At 38.5% G+C, this 24,212-nt stretch overlaps 1 protein-coding gene across 2 annotated transcripts in view; it reads left to right on the top strand.

The window, feature by feature from the left end:
• NELL2 (neural EGFL like 2) overlaps positions 1-23,883 on the top strand; it is a 141,599-nt gene extending 117,716 nt beyond the window's left edge. Inside the window, exons 16-20 of one of the 2 annotated variants that reach the window (XM_068997892.1) lie at positions 6,519-6,659; positions 16,617-16,810; positions 17,804-17,980; positions 20,113-20,337; positions 23,061-23,883. In XM_068997892.1, coding sequence (XP_068853993.1) covers positions 6,519-6,659; positions 16,617-16,810; positions 17,804-17,980; positions 20,113-20,337; positions 23,061-23,111 — 788 coding nt within the window. In that variant the 3' untranslated portion in view covers positions 23,112-23,883. The remainder of the gene's footprint in view (positions 1-6,518; positions 6,660-16,616; positions 16,811-17,803; positions 17,981-20,112; positions 20,338-23,060) is intronic. The other variant, XM_068997901.1, reaches the window with a different exon arrangement.
• Positions 23,884-24,212: the final 329 nt, after the last annotated feature.

Below are 24,212 nucleotides of genomic sequence, written 5' to 3'. Positions count from 1 at the left end.
TCTATGGTTTAATGACACCTTTGATGTGAGAACTCATACAGTGAAAAGAGTGCCCTAGTACTCAAGATATGATATGATATCTTTAAATAGTTCCTTAAAGATGACAAATCAGAGTGAGACTGTAAATGAAATCAGGCTCTAGGGCTGTGATTGACAAATGAAGAAAGTTCTTTTTGGAGTCAGGTGCAGTATTAGAAAAAAAGGAGCTGATTAAACTTTGCAAAATAGATTTAAAGTCATTCCAAACAATTTAGGTTTTTTGGCATAACTGATATCTTCCTGGATTATGTCAGCATTCTTAGCCACTATATTCTTGAGGGTTTTAGTCCTCTTTATTATATTTATATGCATGTGGTATATGAGAATGTAGTGGGATGGAAATCCCAAAAGCTGATCTTTTGTTTTAGCAGTAATATAGCTCCGGTATACTGAACTACTTTTCAGGATCTTACATTTCTCCACCTGGACCTGTTTTTTGCATAAGATCTCAAATCAAAGGTCTGGTTGAACAGGAGGGTCTTCTCAAGTATCATCATATTAGAAATATGTTGTCACATGAAAACTAACACAAGCACTTTTTGGTTGTTAAATGCAAGAGATGGGACTCTAGAATTTGCAGTAGAGATAATGAACCCTTTCCAAGGCTACTCCAGAAAACTGAGTCACTGATAGCAAATACCTCATGTAGTACAGTGAACTTCGATTTGGTCCTACTGAATAAGGTGTTTTCCTCCTTCCATACGTATTTACTAAAATTAGATAACCCAGACATCATCTTAATCCTACTGTATATTCTGTTATCTGAGCATAAATCTGAATAGTTGAAATGTGATCTTCTATATACAAGCCAGACATAATATCCTTGATATTGTATTGACATATGCAAAGGCATATCAGAGTCTGACTGTTCCAAATGTACCCATGAATAAAAACCAAACATGGAAGCTTTATCTGTTTAAGCAGCTTCAAAGTCTCCTAAGCAACTTCTTCAGTGATCTGTTGCTGAAATTATTTTTCTTTCAGTTTGTACTTTATTTGTACTATATATGGGGCTGGGATGTGGGTGACTCTGGAGGTCAGCATTAGGCTGAAAAGGCTGTTGCCATTGAAATGAGATCTCAAATTTAGCCTGAGTCAGTAGTGACTGAACATTATGGAAGGTGTTGGCTGCTCATTAATCTCTATAACCATATCCATAAATCTCTATAACCAACCAGTGATAAAACCCAATTAACACTGGGACAGATTATTGCAATGGGAGTCTCTATTAATTGGCAGTCTTAGCTATGTGCCGTGTATTATTCTGTCACAGAAAAACTTCCAGTATGGAGATAACTAAATTCTAAGTATTCACAGCTCCCAACCTGTGGTGTTGACTTCTTAACAAGCAGGGACTTTGGTTTGTATTGACCTGGATAAAGCAGTTTATGACAGAAAATACTTATGGACTGTGTTGTGCTTTGTCACTCTGTGTATTTGTGAATGCAGGCTTTTCTGAGAGGAGGATTTGGTGATTAATATTTAAGTCTTGAAGTGAATAATAAAGTGGTAGCAACCCCTCTCCCCTCCCCCACACTATGGTTCTTTGTTGAGTGCAGCTTGACTACATGAGAGCTTGGTCCTGTTGCTGGATGAAAGAGAACTGCTATCTTTCTAATTGGCAATTTTATACCACTTTCAGTCTTCAAAAATTCTTATTATACAGAAACTCTCTAATAATATGAATCAGACAGCTAGTTCTCCTTTTTTTTTCTTTTGCACCAGTGGGTAATTTGTTAATGATCTTATTTTACTCTTCAGGGAGCAGAGTTTTCTCAATGTTCCCGAGAGAAAGGGGTATAATAGCTAAAATTGTTGCCACGGTTAAGGAAATGAGGGATCCTGAGGTATAAAGAAGGTATTTGGGAGAGCGTGGTTTTTTCATGTCAAGGGAAGCTAGGCATACACAGCTCTTACTTTCAAAATGCTTCTGATTGTGTGTCTACTTTATTAGAGTGAGGCCTCAGCAAAAAAAAAGAAAAAAAAAGTGAGTTGAAAAATGGGTAACAAAATATGGAAATAAGAAGGCTGACTGGTTTGAGTTTGAGACAAATGCACAGGAGAAAACCTGAGTATTTGAAAACCAAATCAAGTGCAACGTAAGCATGTAGTAATCAGTTACCCTGTTTTGTGGAAAGCGGGTATGTACAGTATTGCCAGGAGTGTGTGCATGAATTACATAGGGTAGAGAGAGTTCACATGTTCGTGGTGTTCTGTGGCTCACCAGTCTCACAGGGGTGTGTGTTTTCTCCAGCTGCAGTGTTTCAAAAGCCCAAATCACAAATCTGCTGCTGTGCAAAATGTCATAGGGTGGAAGCACAGCCAGAGCAGGTAGTAATGAACTGCTGTGGTACAACTGTGTAGCTGGTCTCCAGTTTGGGATGAAGGTTACTTCCAATGACTTCTGTTTCAAACCTGGCGACTTGAATCAGTGGGATTGCAGATTTGGTATGTGCAATTGTGCTCTTTATTTGAAAAGGAAAAACAGAGGAGTGGGCTACCTCTGTGGTAGCCACTGCTAGTCCTGTCATAAATAAGAGCAGGACCAGGATGAGACCATTTCCTCTGGCATATCACACATGGCATAGGATGCTGTTTTACTTCCTATGGAAGCTGGGGATGTTGCCTTTATTTTTAAATTTTTTCCCTTCACTCTTCCACACATCTTTATAACCAGTTAAGACCAGAACTTAAAGACTCAGAATAAGGTGTCTCTTCTGTTCTGCTTAAAAAAGTCATCACTTGCTATTGGAAAATAGACATCCTTCCTTTTCTAGTACTTAAACATTTTGTTTAAATTTTTTTCATAAGTGAAAATATAAAGCCTTTTGCTAACTTTCTTCTATAGAGTAATATTTCATTTTCCATGCTTTTCCATCAAACAGGACTTCATTATCACTGTTAGTATTCCATATAGCCCACTGATATACCATAGCCACTGGCCAAGCAAAACTTCAATCAGTTTTTCTTCTCTTGTCAGCTCACACCTCTGACTGAGCAGCTGCAAGATGATTCATCAGAGAAGGTTTCACCATAGGACAGGGGAAAATTATTTCTGACTTCTTTACCCATACTAATAAGATAATTTCAGTTGTAGATATTTTAGCAGCCCTTCCTGAGCCATGCTATGCCTCTTTGAAAACAGAAATCTTTTTATCCAAATGTCAGGAAATTTTTCCATGAAATCAGTGTTTTTGATCTGTAAGACACATTTCTGCTGCATTTTCTTCTTTAACAGAGTTGGGACAGTCATATTTTGTCCCATTACAGAGCACATTACTAGAATTACTGATCAGCATTAGCTGTGAGAATGAGAACAAAATTCTGTGCATAAAGAACATCTATATTCTGAAACCCACTGGCATGTGCTTAAGATATCATTGGTCTAAAAAGTTAGTGGTGAGAATTGTTTTGGTTTTCTTTTGTTTGCTGCAAAATCCTGAAAGGAGTAATTGGTTATTCTGCATGGATGCAGCAATGGTTCCAATGCAATGGCAAACAACCTGTAGGGAGTAAGACATTCTTCAAGACCTACAGCATGCTTCCATACATGCTTGTGATGGGAGGCTTTCTTAAATAACTCCGCTCCAACTTTGCATGCAGTCATAACAAAACCAGAAGAATGTATTTCTTTGTTTATTAACATTGGATAAAGCATTTCATCCCAAGTAATACTTTCTGTGTTATAGATTCATAAGCTAGCTTACAAATAAATAGAGAGAAGCTGCTTTTGTTGTCACTTTACCAATACTGATGTGACATTCACGGCTTGTTTTTCCTGAATAATCAATGAGTTCATCTGAATGCATTCCACTTGTGCCTGTGATACTGCACTTACACTTTTAAGGCTTATAGATTAACAAATAATTTTTTCTGGAGAGAGGAACACAGGCTTTCTTTAATTCGTCTGTTACTTTGACCTAAATAACACTCATTTCTCCAGCTCATCACCAATAAATACATTCCCCTTTCCCAAAGAAGTATATGCTATCCAGTGTCTTAATGCAATGTTATGAAGTAGTTAGTATGAAGATTAGTATCAAGTCTTAACAACAGCTCTTCTCTCTCAGCCTCTGGGTTTACATGCACTATTGGTTCTCTGGGGTTCGTAGCTTTAGCCAACCCCAACAAGTTATGTTGTACTGACCAGGTGATCCCAAGCGCTTAGTGCGGTCACTTCTGTTCTGCCTGGTGAGCAGGCTGCCAGGCAGCATATTCCCCAGTGGTTAGGGAACTTCCAGCCTGCAGTCCTTTCTTCTTTTCTTTTCCCTTTTCTTGAGTAATCTGTGACTTTCTGAGCGAATAGCAGTAGATAAGACACGGACTGCAAGCCAATCTTTTCTCACTACTGTAACATAATTTTCATTGATCTTCCTCTGATCTCTCAAACAGCTCTGAGGTCCCACTGGCTCCTGGCTGCTCAGAAGAAAAAGGCCAGAGTTTATACTGATTTAGAAAGAAACACACTGAGCAGTGGAAGATTGTAAAGGTTTGGCATTTCTCAGTCCTGCAGCATGACTACTGAGATGATTATCTTGGAATTCACAGTGGAGTTGAAAATTCTGTTTTAAACCAATAGAGACTTACGACTTAATTTGTGGTGCACAAAGCCACAAAATGTACACTTGCTGCAATATTCCAGTATTGGTAATTTTTATCATTGTAAATACTGGTAATGTACATCAGGTGTGCCTGTTTAGAGAGACTGTTGATAGAAAATCAGACTGATGCATCATAGTGAACATTTCTAATAAGATTTTGTCAAGAATCTGTAAAGCTTTTAAAAACCAAAATACTCATGATACAGTTGTACAGTAATTCTAAAGAAATTACAAAAAAATCTATTTTTCATGTAAATAAAATACCCAGAGCACATCCCCCTTTCATGTATAAGAAAAATGCAACTCAAAACCAAATGTGGGTGACTGTGCTATACCTTGTAGTTTATGCAGGTGTTCCCCACATACTAATATTTTTATTACTTCATATGTAAAACAAAGTGTTCACAATGGATGAGGAAGACCCAGGTTTTTTAAGGTTTGTGTTTGAATAGGTTATACAAAATACTAGATGAGTATGTCTATCTAGGCACACATTATTATTCTCAGAAAAGAGATTTGTTACCTTATTGTAGCTCACAATTTATTTTCTTAGCCAGTTTACACTTTCTCCTATGAAAATAGCAAATGACATAAATGGGAGGTAGCAGGGACTCTGGGCAGAATTTTGACATATTTCACATGTATCTCAGTGGTCACATCACACCTCTTCTTCATATCTGCATCCTAGAGGATACTAGATCAACTGCTGACGTACTTTAGGAGTTTGAGTCCTAATTTGTTACAGTTCTTAGTTTTGAAGATTCAGCCTTTAAAGAAAGGTTAAATCCTTGCTTTGGCCAAAGTGGCCAGTACACTGAGAGTTTATTAGTTGTTCAAATTCATGGTGGAGGGTGATTAGAGGTTTTTGTTTCTGAAGGCAGTTTGCACATTCTGTGCCTCCCTTTGTGCTGGTTCTATAGGCACCTCTCTGTCAGCTTGATGCTCAGATATGTATGCTACTTCTGGTGTAAAACACAGTGATAAGGCAGTGAATCTGATAGGGAACAGCTCAGTTTTACCCCTGTTTAGCTCCATACTCCTGGTATTCCCTGTTAACAGCACTCATACTCTGGGACCTATTCTTTAGTACAGCTTACTGTGTACCTGAAGGCACTGGAAATGAACATGTCACAAAGTTCTCTGCATCTCTGCTAAGTCCCTGAGTTCAGGTCTCTTTAGAACATGCTCTGATGGATTTTAGATCTAATGAGTGTATCAAAAAAATCCATTCTGTGATAAATTGTTATTGTGAAGTTTAGTCAGTGCATGTTCATTTAAGAGACACACTTCCCAAAGGAATTTCCAGGAGAAGGAGCATGTGTTGTGTTTCTACCTCGTAATTTAAGCATTTGGAAACCCAGTTGTTTTCTTTGATGGTTAGAGAGGAGCCTGCAGTCAGTTACATTCAGAGTCAGAGGTGCTGGTATAAGTCAACAGGAACTCCACAGGATAGGGCGGCCCTTCTAACCTAAAATTGGTGTCCCCGAGAGCATAAGCAAGGTCCAGAGTGAGTATTTAATGTTTTGATATACCCCTAGAAAAAAAAAAATCTTTGTTTTAACAGGCAGCCTGCACTACTCAAAGAGTTTACATCTTATTATATGACTTAGGACCCAATTCTTTTCTTCATATTACGGGCAGCCTACCACAGATGTCAGATTACCTGTCATGTATTGTGAGAAAATGAGTTGTTACTATGTAGGCAGTAAATTGGGATTAGCAGAACCTCTGCTGCAAGTAATTCTGCAAATTCAAGTGTCAGTAATGCAAATAATTCTGTGAAACCCAGCAATACCAGATACATTGTTCTTTCATTGGATGAATATAGCAATTTCCTCTGTGTGAATTTTCTTCTATTTTGTTGTTCTTAATAAACAGACATTGATGAGTGCTCAGATGGCTTTGTTCAGTGCGACAGCCGTGCTAACTGCATTAACCTGCCTGGTTGGTACCACTGCGAGTGCAGAGATGGCTACCATGACAATGGGATGTTTTCACCAAGTGGAGAATCCTGTGAAGGTCAGTGTCTAAAAAATGTGGGGTACTGTTGTGGCTCACATGAAAATGTCTAGAAAATATATAGTGTTTCAGATTGTACTAGTCATGCATTGTCTTGAACACTGCAGTGAAATTTAAACCTTGACCCAAAAGAGCTGTAGTCTAAATAAGCATCATCAACAAAGGCAGAAGAATATAAAGTACGAATATACCTATAATGTGGAGCATTAGTGGAGCATTTCTGTGTTTCACTAACATAGTATGTAAAATCAGGCATGTTGATTAAAATGCAGTTTCTCTGGCCCTACATCTGCTTCTGTGCTTGTCCCTTGCATAGGTAATTTCCCATGGGCTGATAGCATGCACAGTAATCTGTCACTCCAGGGTAACCTGTTTATATGTCAGATTCTTTGTATATAGAAATGGGTCTCAATCCAGACCTCATTTCCTCCATTTGGTTTTCCTCGTACACTGAAATAGTTCATGATAAAAATATTTCCCATTGAAAAAAATGATTATACATCCCTGAGACCCCTGCCTTTATCTTGGTTAATACTGTGGTGTTTCTCCTGTGTAATGGGTAACTGCTTCTAGAAGGCTGCAGTTTGCAGACCTACATTACAAACTAGGAAGCTCAGTGGATGTAGGGCTGGGGCAAGGTGTAGGGGACAAGAGAGTGACAAGGGGGACAAGGAGATGGAAAGGTTTTCTGTGTTCATGAATGATGTTAGAGAGAACATCAGATTAATAAAAACACAGTTATTTTCCGAAGCAGATCTCTCAGGAATGAATGTTATTCAGCTCTTAATGGTATTTCATGCTGCTGCTCTTAAATAACAGAATAACCCAGTCTTTTTTTGGCATGGACTTCTCAGGGCAAAATTATCACCCATTCTCCCTTCTTTCTCTGAGTGCTGAAATATTCAGTGCTCACAGTGTAAGCTTTCTTTTTGCTGTTTAAACTCACATTGGTGGGCTGCATCGGTCCCAAAGGGAAGCAATTGAATTAATTTCTCTAAGGCAGACACACAGACAGTTCTCCAGGAGTGAGAATGACCTTTCTGGTATACCCATCATCAATACTTTATTTCAACACATTTTCATCACAGCTGAAAGCCTGTATTCCCAGGAGGAATCAGCAATTTGAGGCAACCACTGCTTTTGTACGTCGAGCTTTCTTTGTCAAGAACTAACTAAATGTCAGTGTTAGCTGGCCAGGAGTTTGGACAGGAAGGTGCAAAGAATAAGTTGTGATCCCTCTGATTATAACATTGCACTTCTGTCACTCATGGCATCGGTAATAAATACTACAGCCAGGCATTTATGGAAATATTCTCAGTATCCCAAGTTTTATCTTCAGTGTCAGTATAACACTTATCTCGGGGTTGAAGACCGTGGTTTGGCGCATGCTGTCTCAAGAGAGATACATGATACAAAGTGTCTGTGTTAAGATGTGTGGAAACAAGTAGCAATTAAGCAGCAATTTCTAAACAAGTGAAAAGCCAAGGGAAAAGAAATACGGGGATTGCTATATGTATACAGAAGTGGCAATTATTAGACTGTTTTGACCTTTTCTGCAAAGAGCCAGCAGCTCTTTATTAAACATACGCAGAGGATAACAAGTGATTAGAATTAAATCACAGATGTTGGGAAACTATCTTTACTGCTGATAACACTAGTCACTAACAGTGGAACACTTTCAGTTTGATTGATTGCAGCTCCAAACTTTGGAATCCTTAACAACCTGAGGTCATAGAATCATAGAATGGCTTGGATTGGAAGGTATCTTAAAGATCACATAGCTCCAACCCCCTTGGGCAGGGACACATCCCTAGACCAGGTTGCTCAGGACCCCATCCAGCCTGACCTGGATGGGGAGGAAGGCTAGGTATTTGGTTAGTCTTACTACATCACTTTTTATTGGATTGAAGCTTGTGACATGTTGTCTCAGATAAAAATAAAACCAGAAAGGGTGTAGAGAGACAACCTAAAATCCATTGCAGTATGGAAAGTTGAACTTGCAGTAGCACAATACAGTAGTGCAGAAGCACTGCTGTCAGACCTTTCCACTGTAAGACATCTCCCTACTGAGTTTAAAGACAAAAGGAAATGGATTGCTTGTGACAGTTCTTCAGTAACCTCTGGTTAGATGTGATTAGATTGAGCTGTTGGTGGATGGTCTTTTAGACAGTCACTTTAATGGAGCAGCAGCTTCCAGGCTATACTAATCTCAAATTTCAAATCGCAGTTCTCCAATTCTCACTTTCAACTCTATCCTCTGAAACTTTCTGGCTTGTACAAGTGCTTCAGCTTGCAGAGCTGTAGAAGGAACAGTGCAAACTACTTCAAAGTAGTGTCTTATATAGAGTATGTAATAGGCTTGACTTGACTCATCTTTTGTAAGTTTTAGTTGCTTTGAAGTAAGTTCCTTCTTTCAGTGGAAAAAACCTGTAAAAGACAAGGAAGTGTGGATTTAAATTTTCTTTCTTGATTGTTCTACTTGGTCTTCCTCAAATCTGGGTCTGTTTGTGTCCCCTGGACATGTGCTGATAGTACTACACAGAGCATTTCAGTGATCAGTGTAATCAGGGCTTTGTTTCCTTCAGCAAAGCCTCCAGTTTTAAAAATCCATGTGGAAACACCTCTGTTAAAATCACAGAGGCACTGGAGCATGTCCTTAAAAACCTTATTTCAACAGAATTCCAAAACTGCACCTACACCTTTTGCAGGAAAGGTCCCTTTAGGACATAATACTAAATATTCCGAGCTAGAGGTACGCTCCTTGGTAGCACCAGACTTTTTCAGTGCTTGATAACGAAATAATAGTTACTGAATTGCCTATTTTACACATCTATTGACCTTGGCTGCTACTGCTTCTTTGGCACAACTGAGACCATTGAGTATTTTGACTAATGTACTTGAATGCAAAAATTCATAATCCCATTCTATTGTACCTACAGGCAATGGAAGACCTAGAGATTCCTTTGCTAATAGTTTTAATTCCCATTATACCCCTAGGTAGACCTGTGGTGTCTATAAAAATTACTGACAGAAATTGTGGGAAATGCAGCTGTAGGACTTCAACCTCTTAGCAGCACTTGCTGTTTTCCCCTTGGAAATAGAATTATGTTATGCCTCATTGTATTTCCAGAAAAGGGAAATATCAGCCATGTAGTCCTTGAGAATTGTATGGCTTTGGGAAGTCTTAAATTTTATATATGTAAATATAGCATTCAGCATGGTATATTAACTGGTATTTTCCTCTTTGCCCCCTGACAGCTTTTCTTTATAGTTTCTTTAAACAGTCTTATTGGTGCTGAAGGTTGTCTCTTACGTACCATTTCATAAAGCGAGCTGGGCTAAGGGAGTAGATATTGCATCCTCAGGCTTCATTGCAGTAAAAAAAACCTAGAACAACTGAGGGCAAAATCCTAAAATAAGAAAGTTCAGGCCCCATTAATGTTTGCCCTGCAGTTCTGTGTAACATCCTGATTCCTTTGAATTTGTCCTTTGCAAAGTCTAAAAGCTTCCATAATCAGTGGTAGAGGGAGGCTGTATTGGTTTGTACCAGAATAGTGCAGGTTATACCTCATCAGTTGTTGGACATTTGGCACACATCCACATCCAAAGAATAGCTCACCTAATTAAGGCAGCCCCTTAGGACTTACCAAGAGAATCTGTCAGGTACCAGCTGTTATTAGTATAGAATATGAGATCAATGTACCTTCACTCTCAGCAGGTACTACATTCTTTAAATGAGACAGATGCAAATGAAAGGTTTGGATAGATCAATCCAGAATGCCCAATTCATAGAAGAATCATTTTTGGTTGTAAGGGTTTATCCATATATGAACTTCCGTTTGGGTTTTCTGTTCTGAAGTATCTTATATTTTTCTTCTGCCAACCTGCCTCCAGAATTAGAATCACCTTCTTCTGTGTGTGACAGAGCAGCCTGCCTGACAGCACAGAGACTGAAGCTCTACTTGAGCACTGTTTTCAACAATTCAGGATAGTGAGGGATGGAGGCATATTACAAGCCTCAGTATGCTCCCCAGCTTTCCTGACTGAGCAAAGTCCAAAACAGTCACTCCAGCATCCATTGCTCTGGGTCTGGAAGGTAGAGGAATTGCTGGCTGTCAGGGTATCTCAGTTTATCTCACAGTACATTCAGTATTGTAACTAGTATATGAAATTTCTTGCAGTTGAAAAACCGCTGTCAGTTTGGAGTCCTACACTTAGGTTTCTCAGAAGCTTTGTTTTTGATAGCACTTAAGGGAAACAGGAAATACGAAATCACTACTTTTCAGCTGGAAACCTTAGTAGCACTCACAAAACTCCCATCAAAATCCTTTTGCTTTTATTCATGATCATTAAAGGTCAGCAAATAAAGTGACTTCTTTCTTTTTTCCATCTATCTGTCCCAAGTAGAGCTATAGGCATTAAGCTTTCAATACTGAATTTGGGAACCCAACTTAAGCATCACCAAACAGAAGGCAGATATGGAGACACATTAATATTTAAATATTCTGAAGTGTGGGAAGAATACAAAATTTTCAGAGTTTCTCGTCTTTTATAAAAGGACTGATAAAACAGAAACTTGACCACTGTTATTTTATAAGACAGCAATTTGAACACATTCACTGTATAGGGAGACAACATTTCTGTCAAGCTGATGTTACCAACATCTGAAGTCTCAGCTCTTCATCTTCCACATCTGGTAAGCACTCTCACAGGTGGCTTACATGAGCTCACAAATAAATTAGTCACAATTCACTTGCTCTTTGAAGAATAGTTACACCAGTCAAGAGATTTACTCAGGACAGAAAATAACAGAAATAAAACTTTCTGCTCAGATGAGCCTGGGCTCCCTAGCAAATGCACTCTTTCCTTTTTTGCCTTAAGCAAAAAGTATTCAGGTATCCTGGTACTTTCACCTTGCTGAGCTAATGCTATTCCTCAGAGCAAAGGTAAGTGAGAAACTTCCATTCCTTCAGAGCAAAGGAACTGTCTACCCTCCCAAACCATCTCTGCCAATATTTCTCAGTGATACAAATGTTCATCTTTTCTTTACAAAAATGAGAGTCTAACCAATATCAGAATGATTCTGGTCTCAGGCAGACCCTTCAGGGCTTTGTGATAATCTCCTGCATGTAAGTCTGGATAGTTCATCAGAGGACAGATAGCTGCAACTTTCCATCAGCTATATCAGTGGGTCTCTGAGCCTTTTGTCACTTCCTAGCAAGGTGTGCACAATTCTTTTGTTTTCTAACTGTGCCTTGTTTATCTTCCTTGTGAGTTCATTGTGATTTTTTGCATCTGCCATTTGTGAGGTTTTCGTCTGTACAATTCAGCTTTCTTTCTTAGAGCTATCCATAGTAGTTCCAAGATCTTTTTCCAGAATACATCCAAAAGACTGATTTGATTTTTCAATGGCTACTTCCCCATGCACTTTTCAAATGAATCTCATCTGACGTATTATTGTTTGCTCAGTCAACATCACAAAATGCTTCTATATTTCACTTTTAATATCTGGGTTTTATACTTTGTTATCAACAGCCTTGTCATCACACTGTTCATCCATTTCTCCAGGTGACTAAGTTATTGGGCAGCACACATTCTGTCACAGATTCTTGCAGAACTTCAGTGGGACAGCTCTCCATTGTGACAACCTGACCATTTTTTACTGCCCTTTATTTCACAATAATTATCCCCTTTTATCCCTTTCGTTACAGGGATAAATAATTAATTATTATTATTATTTATTGATGAATATAATTATTTTTAATCTGTGAGTCAATGACCACTTTTCTTCCATGGCACATAGTTCTTGTAAGAGCATGTATTGAGCAAGGAAGGTCATGAATAAAAATATTAAGAGTATATTAAATCTATCCCTTTAAAAAATATTTTTAATTAGCATAGTATACTTTGAATATGAATCTGTGATATGGTATCTTTAAACAATCCTCTTTCTATCTGAAAATGTTATCCTTTTGGTTGCTAGTTTTAGTTCATATTTAAATCTCCATCATTTTGATGTAATAGCCTCTTTGAATCTAAGCACTACCACAGAGGGGGTTTTTTTGCAGCCTTTTAAATTCCTTCAAGGATATTGAACTTGTGGTCACTGTTGGTCACCAATGCAGGGTAGTTGCTCTGTAGAGACATTCTGAATCAGAGGCTGCTTGGTGCTCAGGGCCAAGTGAAATGGTGCTTTGTCCCTCTAGGTTTCTTTGACTACCTCTTTTAAAATCTCTTAAATACAACTTTGGGTCACAACCTGGAGCAATTGAACTTCCCGTTTTTATGGAGTTTTTTGTCTCTGCAGTCTTGCAAATACTGCAAATGGAGTTTAGTCATTCTGACTACTGTCACCCTATTGTATGGCTTTAGTTGGGTATTTTTCTAGTGTAGGTGGGAAATTATTTGTGATAAAATTAACTCCTCATTTTCTGTAGCATGTATCACTACTTCTTCTCCCATGGTATTCCTTTGTTATTGCAACATTCAGTTGTACCTAGAGATGATGGTAAGAAAAGCAAAATCCTTAAAAATGTGACAGATCAAAGCTGCAGTAATTTTTCATGTAGGTTAGATAAATAAGAGCTAATTCTCAGTTTAGCACTAGATAACTAGTTACATTTCATTTCTGTTTTTTTTTATTGAGGCAAACTTCCAAGTCTTTTGGCAATAATGTTCTAATGTCATAATATTCAAGCTGCTTGGTTCTTAAGCAGTGTGTTGTAAATAGCCTGAAGTGAACTATTTGTTTTTGTGTGGTTTGTGGGGGGCTCTTTTGGGGGTTTTTTGTTTTGTTTTATTTGGGAGGGGGTGCGGGTTGTTTATTTGTGTGTTTTGTTAACTATATGGGAGCAGCAATAAAATGGCTTTGTGGCTGTATATACTGGAGTATGCAACCTGTAATCCTACCATCTTCCCTTTCAAACACAAAAGATGCAGGGCCCAGTGTCCCTTGTCCATAGCTGGTTATGTCTGTAAACACAATTTCTGTAACATAATGCACCATCGATTAAAAGTCTAAAGTAAAAAAAAAAACAGACGAAGTTTTGCTTGGTATGGATGATTGGTGTGCAAGTTCTTTGCTGATAATGCCTGAAGTTTGATGTGGATGAATAATGCAGATGAGAGTTCCATGCATGAAAAGCTGGTGTTTCTCTTGCTGCATCATAAACACACTGCTGTTTCTGATTAGGTTAGAATCAAAATGTAAATAGTTCCTGCTGTGACTAGGGATATTTAAATTGCCCTATCCAGAACATTTATTTTCATGAATCAAACAACTGAAAAAAACAAGGTTGGGAATTTCCAGAAGTTTTTAATGCCAAATAAGCTCGGCTCAATACCAGAGTCAATGATGAAACCTCCATTATTTTCAGTTACTGGGACTGTGTTGAAAAATAAACCTCAGAAGCCTCTTTCTCATGGGAAAATTGTGAAATAGGCTTGTATATATGTGCCGAATGCAGAGTCAATGTTTATAGGATCAACATTTGTTGTTTAAAGGAAACCTTTCTTATTTACATGACAGCTGAACTTTGTCCAGTTATCTCATTAATTATGTCTGCCTTCTCATAAGCGTCCAGGTTGCTGAGAAGTGACATTATTAATTTATAACAGCTGTGTAAAAGTTTTTGTACAAAAGAATGTTCTAAACAAATGAATACAAGTTTCAAAAAGTAATTTATTAAAAGTTACTTTGTTAATAAAGAGAATCCTGCTGTTAACCCAAATCATTACATTTAAACACAATTTGTGTCTGTTCTTGTTGTTGCATAATTTAAAACCAGCTATACCTTAATTTTAAATTGCCAGATTCTATTACTTTCAGGTTTGATTTAAGAGAAAATGTAGGAAGGAGAGAGCAGCTCTTCCATCCCTCTGCTCTGCCCAAACTGGAGTCACTCAAACCACTCCTGTTAGCTACTCCTCTACAAACCTTCAAGTTTAGAGTCTGGACAGCCTCTGCAGAGCCATCTGTTCCACTGGTTATGTATCCTGACTGTTGGGGTGGGTTTCCCTGTCTGATGTGCCTGTGATGTTTCAGCTGTTCAGGTCCATGCAAACAGCCACACTGAATTTGGTTCATGGTCCCAGTTATCCTCTGCCCTGTTACAACAGTGACTGCCTCCAGGTGCTTCAGAAGGCAGTGAGGTAGAAGATGTAGAGATCTGAGATGATTCTCCTGTTCTGGATTATCTGATATGTAAATAAGCCTACCATGGGCCCTAATGCATGAAATGTAATCTCTCTCCCAAAATCTGTTCGCATTTCAAATTGAATATTCTTGCTAACTTTATACACTTTTGGCTATGCGATTGTTTTTTGCCTCTTAGGATTCTGTAGCAGTGAGTGTCATAGTTTGTTTATGCATTGTATGGAAAGTTATTTCCTTTTATCAGGCTTGAATTTGTTGTCTTTCAATTCCACTGACTGTCCCCTGTCTTGTGTGTTAGGCAATATGGAGAAAAAAGCTCTCAACGTGTCTTATTTGGAGTATTCTTTTTTTTTTGGTTATATCCCTTCTTGCTGATGTTAGTTTAGGATGAGGAATCCATTTTTTTCATTTCTTCTCGAATGATATTTCCCTCAATCTTCCCATAAGCCCTAGCAATTTTGCAATTCTTATTAAGATGATGCCACTGTTATTGCACACAGTATTTGAAAGAAACACACAATGCTGCTGATTTGTACAATGGAATTCTAATAATTTCCTTGCTCTTTTTCATCCCAATTCATATTCATGTTAGCAACTTGTTTACTTTTTTGGGTTTTTGACCGCAGCCACACTTGGAATTGAAATGATAATTGAATTATTTTGCTTTAAACTGAATGTGCTTGAGATGGATTGGAGGTTTCATTTCCATTGTTGAACCCAAAGCTGAGTGTTTTATTTATTAGGTTTTTGTGCTGGTGGTGAAAGATATATTCATGACCATATTGCTGATTTTATCTCACTCCTCTGGTGGACATTTAATTATAACAACATTACTTTTTAATGAACTTTAATCAAGAACTTGGGCCATACTGTTGAGAAATTGTATTTAGAGTTGAACTCAATATATCGATATTTACAATCACCATAGTTCTAGCTTTTACTCGGTTTTCCACTTTTTATTGCATATATCCATTTACTTCATTCCCCTTTGAAGCTTCTTTCCACGATAATTCTTTTCCATCTGAACAGCTGAAAAAGCTAAATAAAGGCTATTTGGGTAGAAGGTAGTGTGTGCTGCTAGCTTGCCTTTGCAATATAATTGTATGTACCTTGATGAGGTAGGCCTTTAAAATACTTTTTAATTCTTTGAGATATAACTGTTTTGAAGTAATTTATTTCTATTCAATGGAGATGTGAATTTTTTCTTCTTTATTTTCTATTCTAGACACAAGGGCTATAGCTGACACTGCAACTTCAATATTTAAAATATTCTAGTTTTCACATTCTAATAAAGGATGAAATTTAAAGATGATGTGCTTGCTTAAATGAGCTTACAGGTCAGACATCTCCTTTTACAGTAAATTCTCATCAAGTGAACTCAAACGTGCTAGACAGAGCCAGCAAAATATTTTCAGAACAAGATTCTGAAGTTGCTCTTGTTTCACAGAACATGTCTCATGAATGGTTGCCACAAACTAAGGCTCTTTAGGGGAGCTGAGAATTATTCTTGCTCTCATGTTTCTTGTGGTTTCTTCATTCTATCTACTGTACTCAAAAGCATTCACTTAGAAATATGTATAGCAAAACTCAAAATATCAGGTTAAAACATGACCTAAAAAAGCTGATGTGACTTGTAAAATATTTTTTGTGAATTTTTGAGTTATTTCTCCCCATGCTGGTGAAGTACAAATTAATTTTCAGCTGAACGCCTTAATGGCCAGGAATCATTTATATTGACTGCCACAAGAAGATTTTTGTTACTTGAATGTGGTCTAAAAGCATTACATGGCATGTTTTTGCAGACATTGATGAATGTGGAACTGGAAGGCATAGCTGTGCCAATGACACTGTTTGCTTTAACTTGGATGGTGGGTATGACTGTCGATGTCCCCATGGCAAGAACTGCACAGGAGACTGTATCCATGAAGGCAAAATCAAGCACAATGGTCAGATTTGGGTGCTGGAGAATGACAGATGCTCTGTCTGCTCTTGCCAGGTCAGTACAAATGGAAGTAGCTGCTTCTGCAAGGTGGTGGTAGGGATGAAGGGCAGAGTGTCAGGATTCAAGTGAAATTCCTGGTTAGCTGCCCTCTCAGGTGCATGTGTGGAGCTACAGAAATAAAATCATATATTGCATGGGAGAGATATTACATTATATTACATTGGAGATAGCTTCTCTCTCCAACCTGCATGAGCAGAACATTTGTTGGAAGTTTATTATATGGTACTGGGAGAAGGATGATAGTACTGTTTTGTTAGCAGAGATGCCACCTGTGGTCTCTGGGTGGGAGTAACAGCATTTTCATGCAAATAAACTGTCTAGACATCTACTGGGGTCGGAGACTGAGACCAGTATCTAGCAGATGGCTATAAATAGAAGTAGTTTCTCTGTCTGCAGAATAATTCAGTTTAACTTTCTCAAATGTTTGCTGTGGGAAGTTTGGTCCCAAGCTAAATGCTGATGGGGAATGAAGGCCCAAAACACTGCTGCTGGTATCCTGAACATTTCAGCAGCTCGACTCTCACGTACATGGTTTAGTTTCAGATCACCTATCATCTTCCTACGTGAATAATTAGAGAACAGAGGGGTTGGTCTTCCTTGACACTCTCCAGTCTATGAAACTGGGATATTCAATGAAGTTTAAAGCAAGATTCATCAAGCATCTATATGAGAATTACAAACTTAGTGCAATCCATTAAAATCTAACCCTTGGGAAGAACACCTTTGGGTTTCACCACCTCAGGGGAGAGCTGCCTGGAAATTGGTTGAATGAAGGATGTAGAAATAGGGGAACTTTATGGTAGTTACTGAGTGTGTATTGGGGTTTCTGGCTTGGTTTGAATTGTATTTTGACAAAGATACTGTGTAGTGGAAAACTTGTGAGCTGCAAATGGCTTGGAATCATGGTAAAAAATAAAATTTTGGCTGGAATATGGCTGTAGTTGTGCAAATTTCTGCCACTGCTGTATGTCTCTCTTCTAAAAACAGAATGGATATGTGATGTGCCGGCGAATGGTCTGTGACTGCCAAAATCCCACTGTTGACCTCTTTTGCTGTCCTGAGTGTGACCCGAGGCTCAGCAGTCAATGTTTACATCAGAGTGGGGAGCTTTCCTATAACAGTGGTGATTCCTGGATACAGAACTGTCAGCAGTGCCGCTGTCTGGTAAGGTTCCTGATTACAGCAGCAGAGGCAGGAGGGAAAATCGGTATGAGATATTCTGATCTCTGAATAGTTTCATTTTCATGCATTAGCATCCACCTAATTTCCCCTGAAGAACCGGTATAATCAAAATCGGGTTTTCGTGGATTTTTGTCAGTATTGTCAAGTTCCTGTCAAAAAAGTGTTTTGATGCAATAGACGCAATAGAAATTATTTAATCATGAAGGTGGTTTCAGCAGAATGGAGGTCATTTGGATATGGCACCTACACAGCAACACTCGTGTTCACTTATTCAGAGACTGATGAAGCTCTATAGGGAAATTCTAAATATGTATTTATTATCACAGCTGATAATTTTAAGGATGCTGGTAAACCAGAACTTATTTATTCATTCAGACATTTTGAGTAACAGAAAAATAATAAGACTTTATGCATTTTTCAAAACAGTGAAATGAGATTTGAAAAAAACACACATCTGTTAACGCTTGTCATCTTTTTCCTAGGCATGTATTTCGGAGTCTAAGCAAAAACTATTCTGCATAATGCTGCTCAGGAAGTTTCTGTGACAGAGAAAATCCCAAGATAAAACAACTAGCTTTTATCACAGATTATCTCAAAATATAAAGGCTAGTCCATGTAGCAGCTTTGGCTTGTCAGTGTATCATGAGTAACAGCCAGAAACTCATTTCTGTAGACTGTGCTTTCAGTGCTAAAATCCAATGAAATAGATTACCATGTGCTTTATTAAATGTCTTAAAAATGAAAAAAACCCAACCTACAACTTCAGATTTCAAAAGATCATGAGATCACATCAATAGATGTTTCTTTTTTTTTCAAGATCCTACTTCTGTAGCAAAAGCCTGCTTTCTTTCAGTGGTCATGGATTTTTTGGGGTGACAAAGTATTGTCTACTCCTTGTACTGTCCATCAGTGCAAAAAATAGATTGAAGTATCAAGATCAGTGACTGGGTTAAAAGATTACTTTCATTCTTACCATCATGCAATTCAAAAGGAAGAAAATTGACCCAGATGAGAATTTTTTAAAAGACTAACTTCACAATACTTTCTGCAACAAGTGAAGGAAATTTGGAGCTATGACAAGTGTCTGTGATTTTTTTTTCAGCTTCTGCTCTGGAGATAGTGAACTCCTCATTCTCATCAAAGTCTTAGATACATTTTTCATGAATAAACTGATTTCCTAGGACCAAATGCTGTGCTTTTTGCCCTCCCTTAAGTCCAGACTATTCAATCTGTGCTCAAATGAGCTGAATAAGTTGGGGATCAGAGATGGACCTGCTCCAAAAAAAAAAGTGCATTAATAACTTCTGTGAAGTCTTTTCTTTGGCCAGTAGATCTGCAACATTGGCCCTTGTCCAGAGTGAAGGGAAGCCGATTCCAGCTTCTAGTAACTGATATGATTCATTAAACATCTTTAGATTTGTGTTCAGGCATACAGTAACTTCCCCTAAGGATATGCTGGCCTAACACAAATCTCTGCTCGGACCTTTTCTTACCCTGACTGTACTACACCCACCATGCAGAAGGTGTGATAAAGTTTGGAACTTCAGGTATTCTGCATAATATCCTAAGTGGATGGTGAGTGGTTGGAGGTCCTTTCACTGCAACTGTGCTGGTGTTCCCTGTTACATTGGGCTGCTGGTAGCTTGACACCCTTAATCCAGTCAATACATTTGTAACCATGGCAAAGATAAATTTGAGGGCTTTCTATGGCAAGCCAACAGTTGAAATTGTGAGTTAAGAACTGGGTGAAACTGAAGATTTTGGTGCACTTTTGTGGAGTCATGTTACAACTTCTGTCACTTGCAGAAGTAGGGTGTCACAAGGACAGGCCCATAACCTGTATTGCATAACTTTTATGGAGAATTTTCAGCTGCAGCTTGATGGAGAGTGTATTTATAAGTTAAATCTAATATACTTCCCGAATGGCATGCATTAAAAAACACCTGATCTGCTGTGTGTCCCACAGTCAGTGAATATCAGTGTTTTCTATGCTGAATTCTGAACAGGACCAGTTGGGAAAAAATAGCCAGCTAGGAAACATGGTGCTGATTCAGAGGAATGGGTGAGAAACAAAATAAGAGCTAATAATAATATCTTGCTCTTTCTGAAAACAGCAAGGAGAAGTTGACTGCTGGCCCTTGCCATGCCCAGAGGTGGACTGTGAATTCAGTGTCCTCCCCGAGAATGAGTGCTGCCCACGCTGTGTCACTGACCCCTGCCAAGCAGACACCATTCGCAATGACATCACTAAAACATGTCTGGATGAAACCAATGTCATTCGCTTCACTGGATCTTCTTGGATTAAGCATGGCACAGAGTGCACCCTCTGCCAGTGCAAGGTAATAGAGGTTATAAAGATGAAGCTGAGATGCTTCTTCCCAGCTTGTTCTGTGGCACATAAATATTAATGTACTAAGTCCAGTCAGTGAACAGTTGGTGTCTACACTTGTTTTAAAGCAGCAGAGATGACAGTAAAAGTGTTCAGCTTAGTTAACTGTACTTTTGCATGTGGTAGAAGCATGGTGTGATGTGCAAGCAGGTCAGAAACAGGACAACAGCCCACACTGCAGAGTGCTGTAGGCACGGTACTAGACTTTGCTTTTCCACCAGGATAGCTGAATTCAAGTTTAAACATGGAGCTCCAAGCTCCATGCTATCTTGGAAACATGCAAATATGGCTATGTAAGCCTAGACTTCACCCAAGAAATTTGTTCAGTGTGATACTATAGTGTTAGTGGAACTGCTTGAATTGCTTTTTGAGAATAGTAATTGTTTTCAGAATAAAAGGACTACTTATATGGTTACATAGCTTTTGTACTTTAAAATTAATCAACATGTTTAGAACATTTACTGGTTTTGTAGTCAAAGAAATTATTGTCTGAGGAGAAAAATTAATAGCTCTGTGCAAATGTGAACTCTGGCATCTCTTTTTGAGAATGAAAAGAAAAAGGGCTTAACGTAAGTGTTTCTATTCAAAATAAGACCATAAAGTGAATTGTGTTTCCTGCCATCCGGTACTGAAGAGTGACAATATGTGTTAACACAGTAGCCAAGGAGAGAGAGATAGCAGGATTCATGCAGAGTTCTTTAATTATTACTGAAATTCACAGTTGATTTTGGACTTCATTCTATGTTTTTCCCAAGCAAGATGCTTCCCAGACTCCAATACATGGTACAATTAACTACTTTGAAAAGGTGCTCATAAAAAATAGTCTATCTTCAGCACCTTCTTCTGTGAGAATTCTGTGTGATCAGGCAGCAGAAGCTTGTCAAGCATCACTTCCTTCCTCCACTTTGCCTGATGCAATACTGAGTGCAACAGGTGCTGCTGTCGAGGCAGAGTCCTTTCTCAAGGGCAGTGATATGCACCAAGTAAGTGTCAGCATTTGTCTTGATGTCAGAATGGGTCAGTGGTTAGAAGAAAATGCTGTAGTCTGACAGACTAGCTAATGGTTAGAAAGCCATCTGCTGCCCAGAGGATGTTGAAGCAGGCTTACAGGCAGAAACCTGTACTTCTGGGGTCTGTAGCTGCTGGTATACACCAGCTCCAATGCTAGAAGTGACTTTTTGCTCAGGCAAGTTGCTACGGTTCTTATGCATCTGGTTCCCCCTCTGTAAAAACAATCTTTTTGTGTGGTTCTTCCCTAAAGCACCTTTGAGACTCAGTGGTGGGAAATATGCTCTTGCTGTACTGCTAATCAGGGGCAATGCAGAAGGCATGTATCAGTTCTGATCGTGGCCACCTAAGTGCTGCTCCCATCTGGCCTTTTGTTTTAAGCAAAGACTGAACCTTAAGCGCTGACTAATCGGTATTCAGTGCAAACACATACACAGACTAACCAAATCCATTGCTGCCTTGTGAACATAGTGGGGATTAAACAGATACTCTGCCAAACTCCATAGTTTTAATGACTCAGGTGTGACTCTGCCTAACAAAGTAGAGGTACCACTTCATCCCTAAACAAGCCGAATCTTACTCAATTCTCTTTACAGAGCAATGTTCATTTTGAAATACACTATCTGCTCATATTGCCAGCATTTTAATATTGTAGTTCTGCATGCAAGCAGCCCGCTCCCTCTGGATCAGGGTAGTGGTGTGCCCAGTTTGTATAGTGCTCCTTCTCATTCATCCTGTGTCACCCCCCTCTTCTCTTGTAAAGCATCTCATGGAAGGTCAAAACTCTAGTGTAAGCCTCTCTAAACAAGCAATAGCAAAAATAGGTTTACACAAATCCTTAAAGAATTTAGAAACCTGGGTATCAGCTAAAGCAGACTTAGCCACAAAAACATTTCTAATCACAAGTAAAGAAGGGGGAGAGTAGGATTGTAACCTCCTGTAACAGAAGGAGTGAAAGAAAATGCTTGAATTATTCAGACCTTGGTCTTTAACAAGTCCTGTCAGTTTAGTCAGTTTAATGTATTTGGACTAATTTATAAATAATACTCAGTTTTTATTTGCATTGTAAGAATCAGACTTAAGAAAATAAGTAGTAGAGATGCAGAAATTATTTCTCCAGTGTTTTAATGATGTCCATAGGCAATCTGTTCCCTTAATTGCCCTTAGTAACCTCATAAGAATGTCTGGACTATTAGGAAAAAGTGCATGGATTAATGTTTGCTGGTGTTACAGCCAGGATGCACAAAGTTGAAGCTTTCAGGGCTAAATAAAACCCAGAGTCCCTTCTGCCTGATCTGAATAAAACTCCCTAGTGCCCTGTCTTGTTCAACAGCTTTATGTATTTGAGCAGATGCCCGATACCTTTATGTTGGGAGCATTCCCTCCACTGATCCCAGCTTCTTTCAGTTTGACTGTTGTAGCTCTGGGACACAGACCTCAACAAGCCAAGCAATTAGAGGAATCATAATAGCCTGTTCCTTTGGGCAACATAAGGACATGAGCACAATGTCGTGAATCTGGTCTAAGTCTGTGCATGTTTTGTGTTTTACAAGTCTGTACGTTCAAATCTGATGGGTATTTGCAAACAGCTGAACTTGTTAAATTTACTTGTTTTGTACAAATGCAAATTGTTTTAATTCCTCTTTCTGTTTTTTCATCCTTTAGAATGGCCATGTCTGTTGCTCAGTGGATCCACAGTGCCTTCAGGAACTGTGACACTCAACAGCTATCTCTCACAAGCAGTTTCTGGATAAAGAATTTTCCTTCACAGAAATAGACCTTTAGACCAAAAATTGTTCAAAATTAAAACTAAAATTAGGTTGGTTTTGTCTATCTGAAGTGCAGATATGTGATGAACTCGGTTACCTGAATCAGAGTGAAATTTATGGGACTCAAGACAAGCTCAGATGTGTAAACCTTTGTATGAGGTTAGGTCCAAATCTTCTGGCTATTTGTCTGTCTGGCATCCTTGTGCAGAATATTTAGGTTAGTGTAAAGTGACACATTGTAATGCTGTACATAATGATGTCAAGATCTAAAATCAACTAGGAGTTCTTACAGGGTCTTCCGAAGCTTTGAGAGTCCAACGCTTGACCAGATGCAGCAGATTTACCTAATCATATTTGGAACTGCACAGATGTCTTTGATTGCTTACTGCAGAACTTAGCAGATGTTTGAGTGAAAGGATGAAGCCTTCAGGAATAATGAACCTAGCAGCTAAGATGTGATATGTACAGTATGTGCGCTGAAAAAAAAAAAAGATAAAGTTATTGTAAAAAACAAAAAACAAAACAAGAAAAAACCAAAAAAAAAAATCCAAACAAAAAAGAAAACCCGTGATGCACAGGCATGGCTTCTTAATGTTTTCTGATGGGAAAAGTCATCAATATTTCCTTGTTTTACTGCACTTACTATTATTTCTTGATTGACTTTGTTCGGTATAAGCTCGTAATTGTGCAAATTTAAATAAATATTTCTCTTACCTTAAGTTTCTGTTTGTGCCATCTTTCCTCTTCAAGGATGTCATTTTTATGTGTGCTGTTACTTCTTTGCAAGCATTCCTGGGCATCTGGACAATACAGGTGAAGTATTGCCTGTCTAGCTCCTCTACATGTGGAAGCTTATGCCCAGCACAGCCTTATGCCTATCATGTCTTTGTTAAGATACACATAAGTAATTTGTCATTACAGTGGATTAAACAGCAAATTCACATGCTTAAATATCAGATCCTATGTGCCATTGGGATGTTGTCATGCAGAGTCAGTACAGATCATTTGTGTGTGACTTGGATCTGTTCAGATTTACAGGGGATCTTCT

Source organism: Aphelocoma coerulescens, chromosome 1A, assembly GCF_041296385.1.
Source record: "Aphelocoma coerulescens isolate FSJ_1873_10779 chromosome 1A, UR_Acoe_1.0, whole genome shotgun sequence".
In the NCBI taxonomy this organism is placed as follows: domain Eukaryota; kingdom Metazoa; phylum Chordata; class Aves; order Passeriformes; family Corvidae; genus Aphelocoma; species Aphelocoma coerulescens.
Note: the sequence above shows the minus strand (reverse complement) of the source record. Positions and strands in the feature narration are given on the sequence as shown.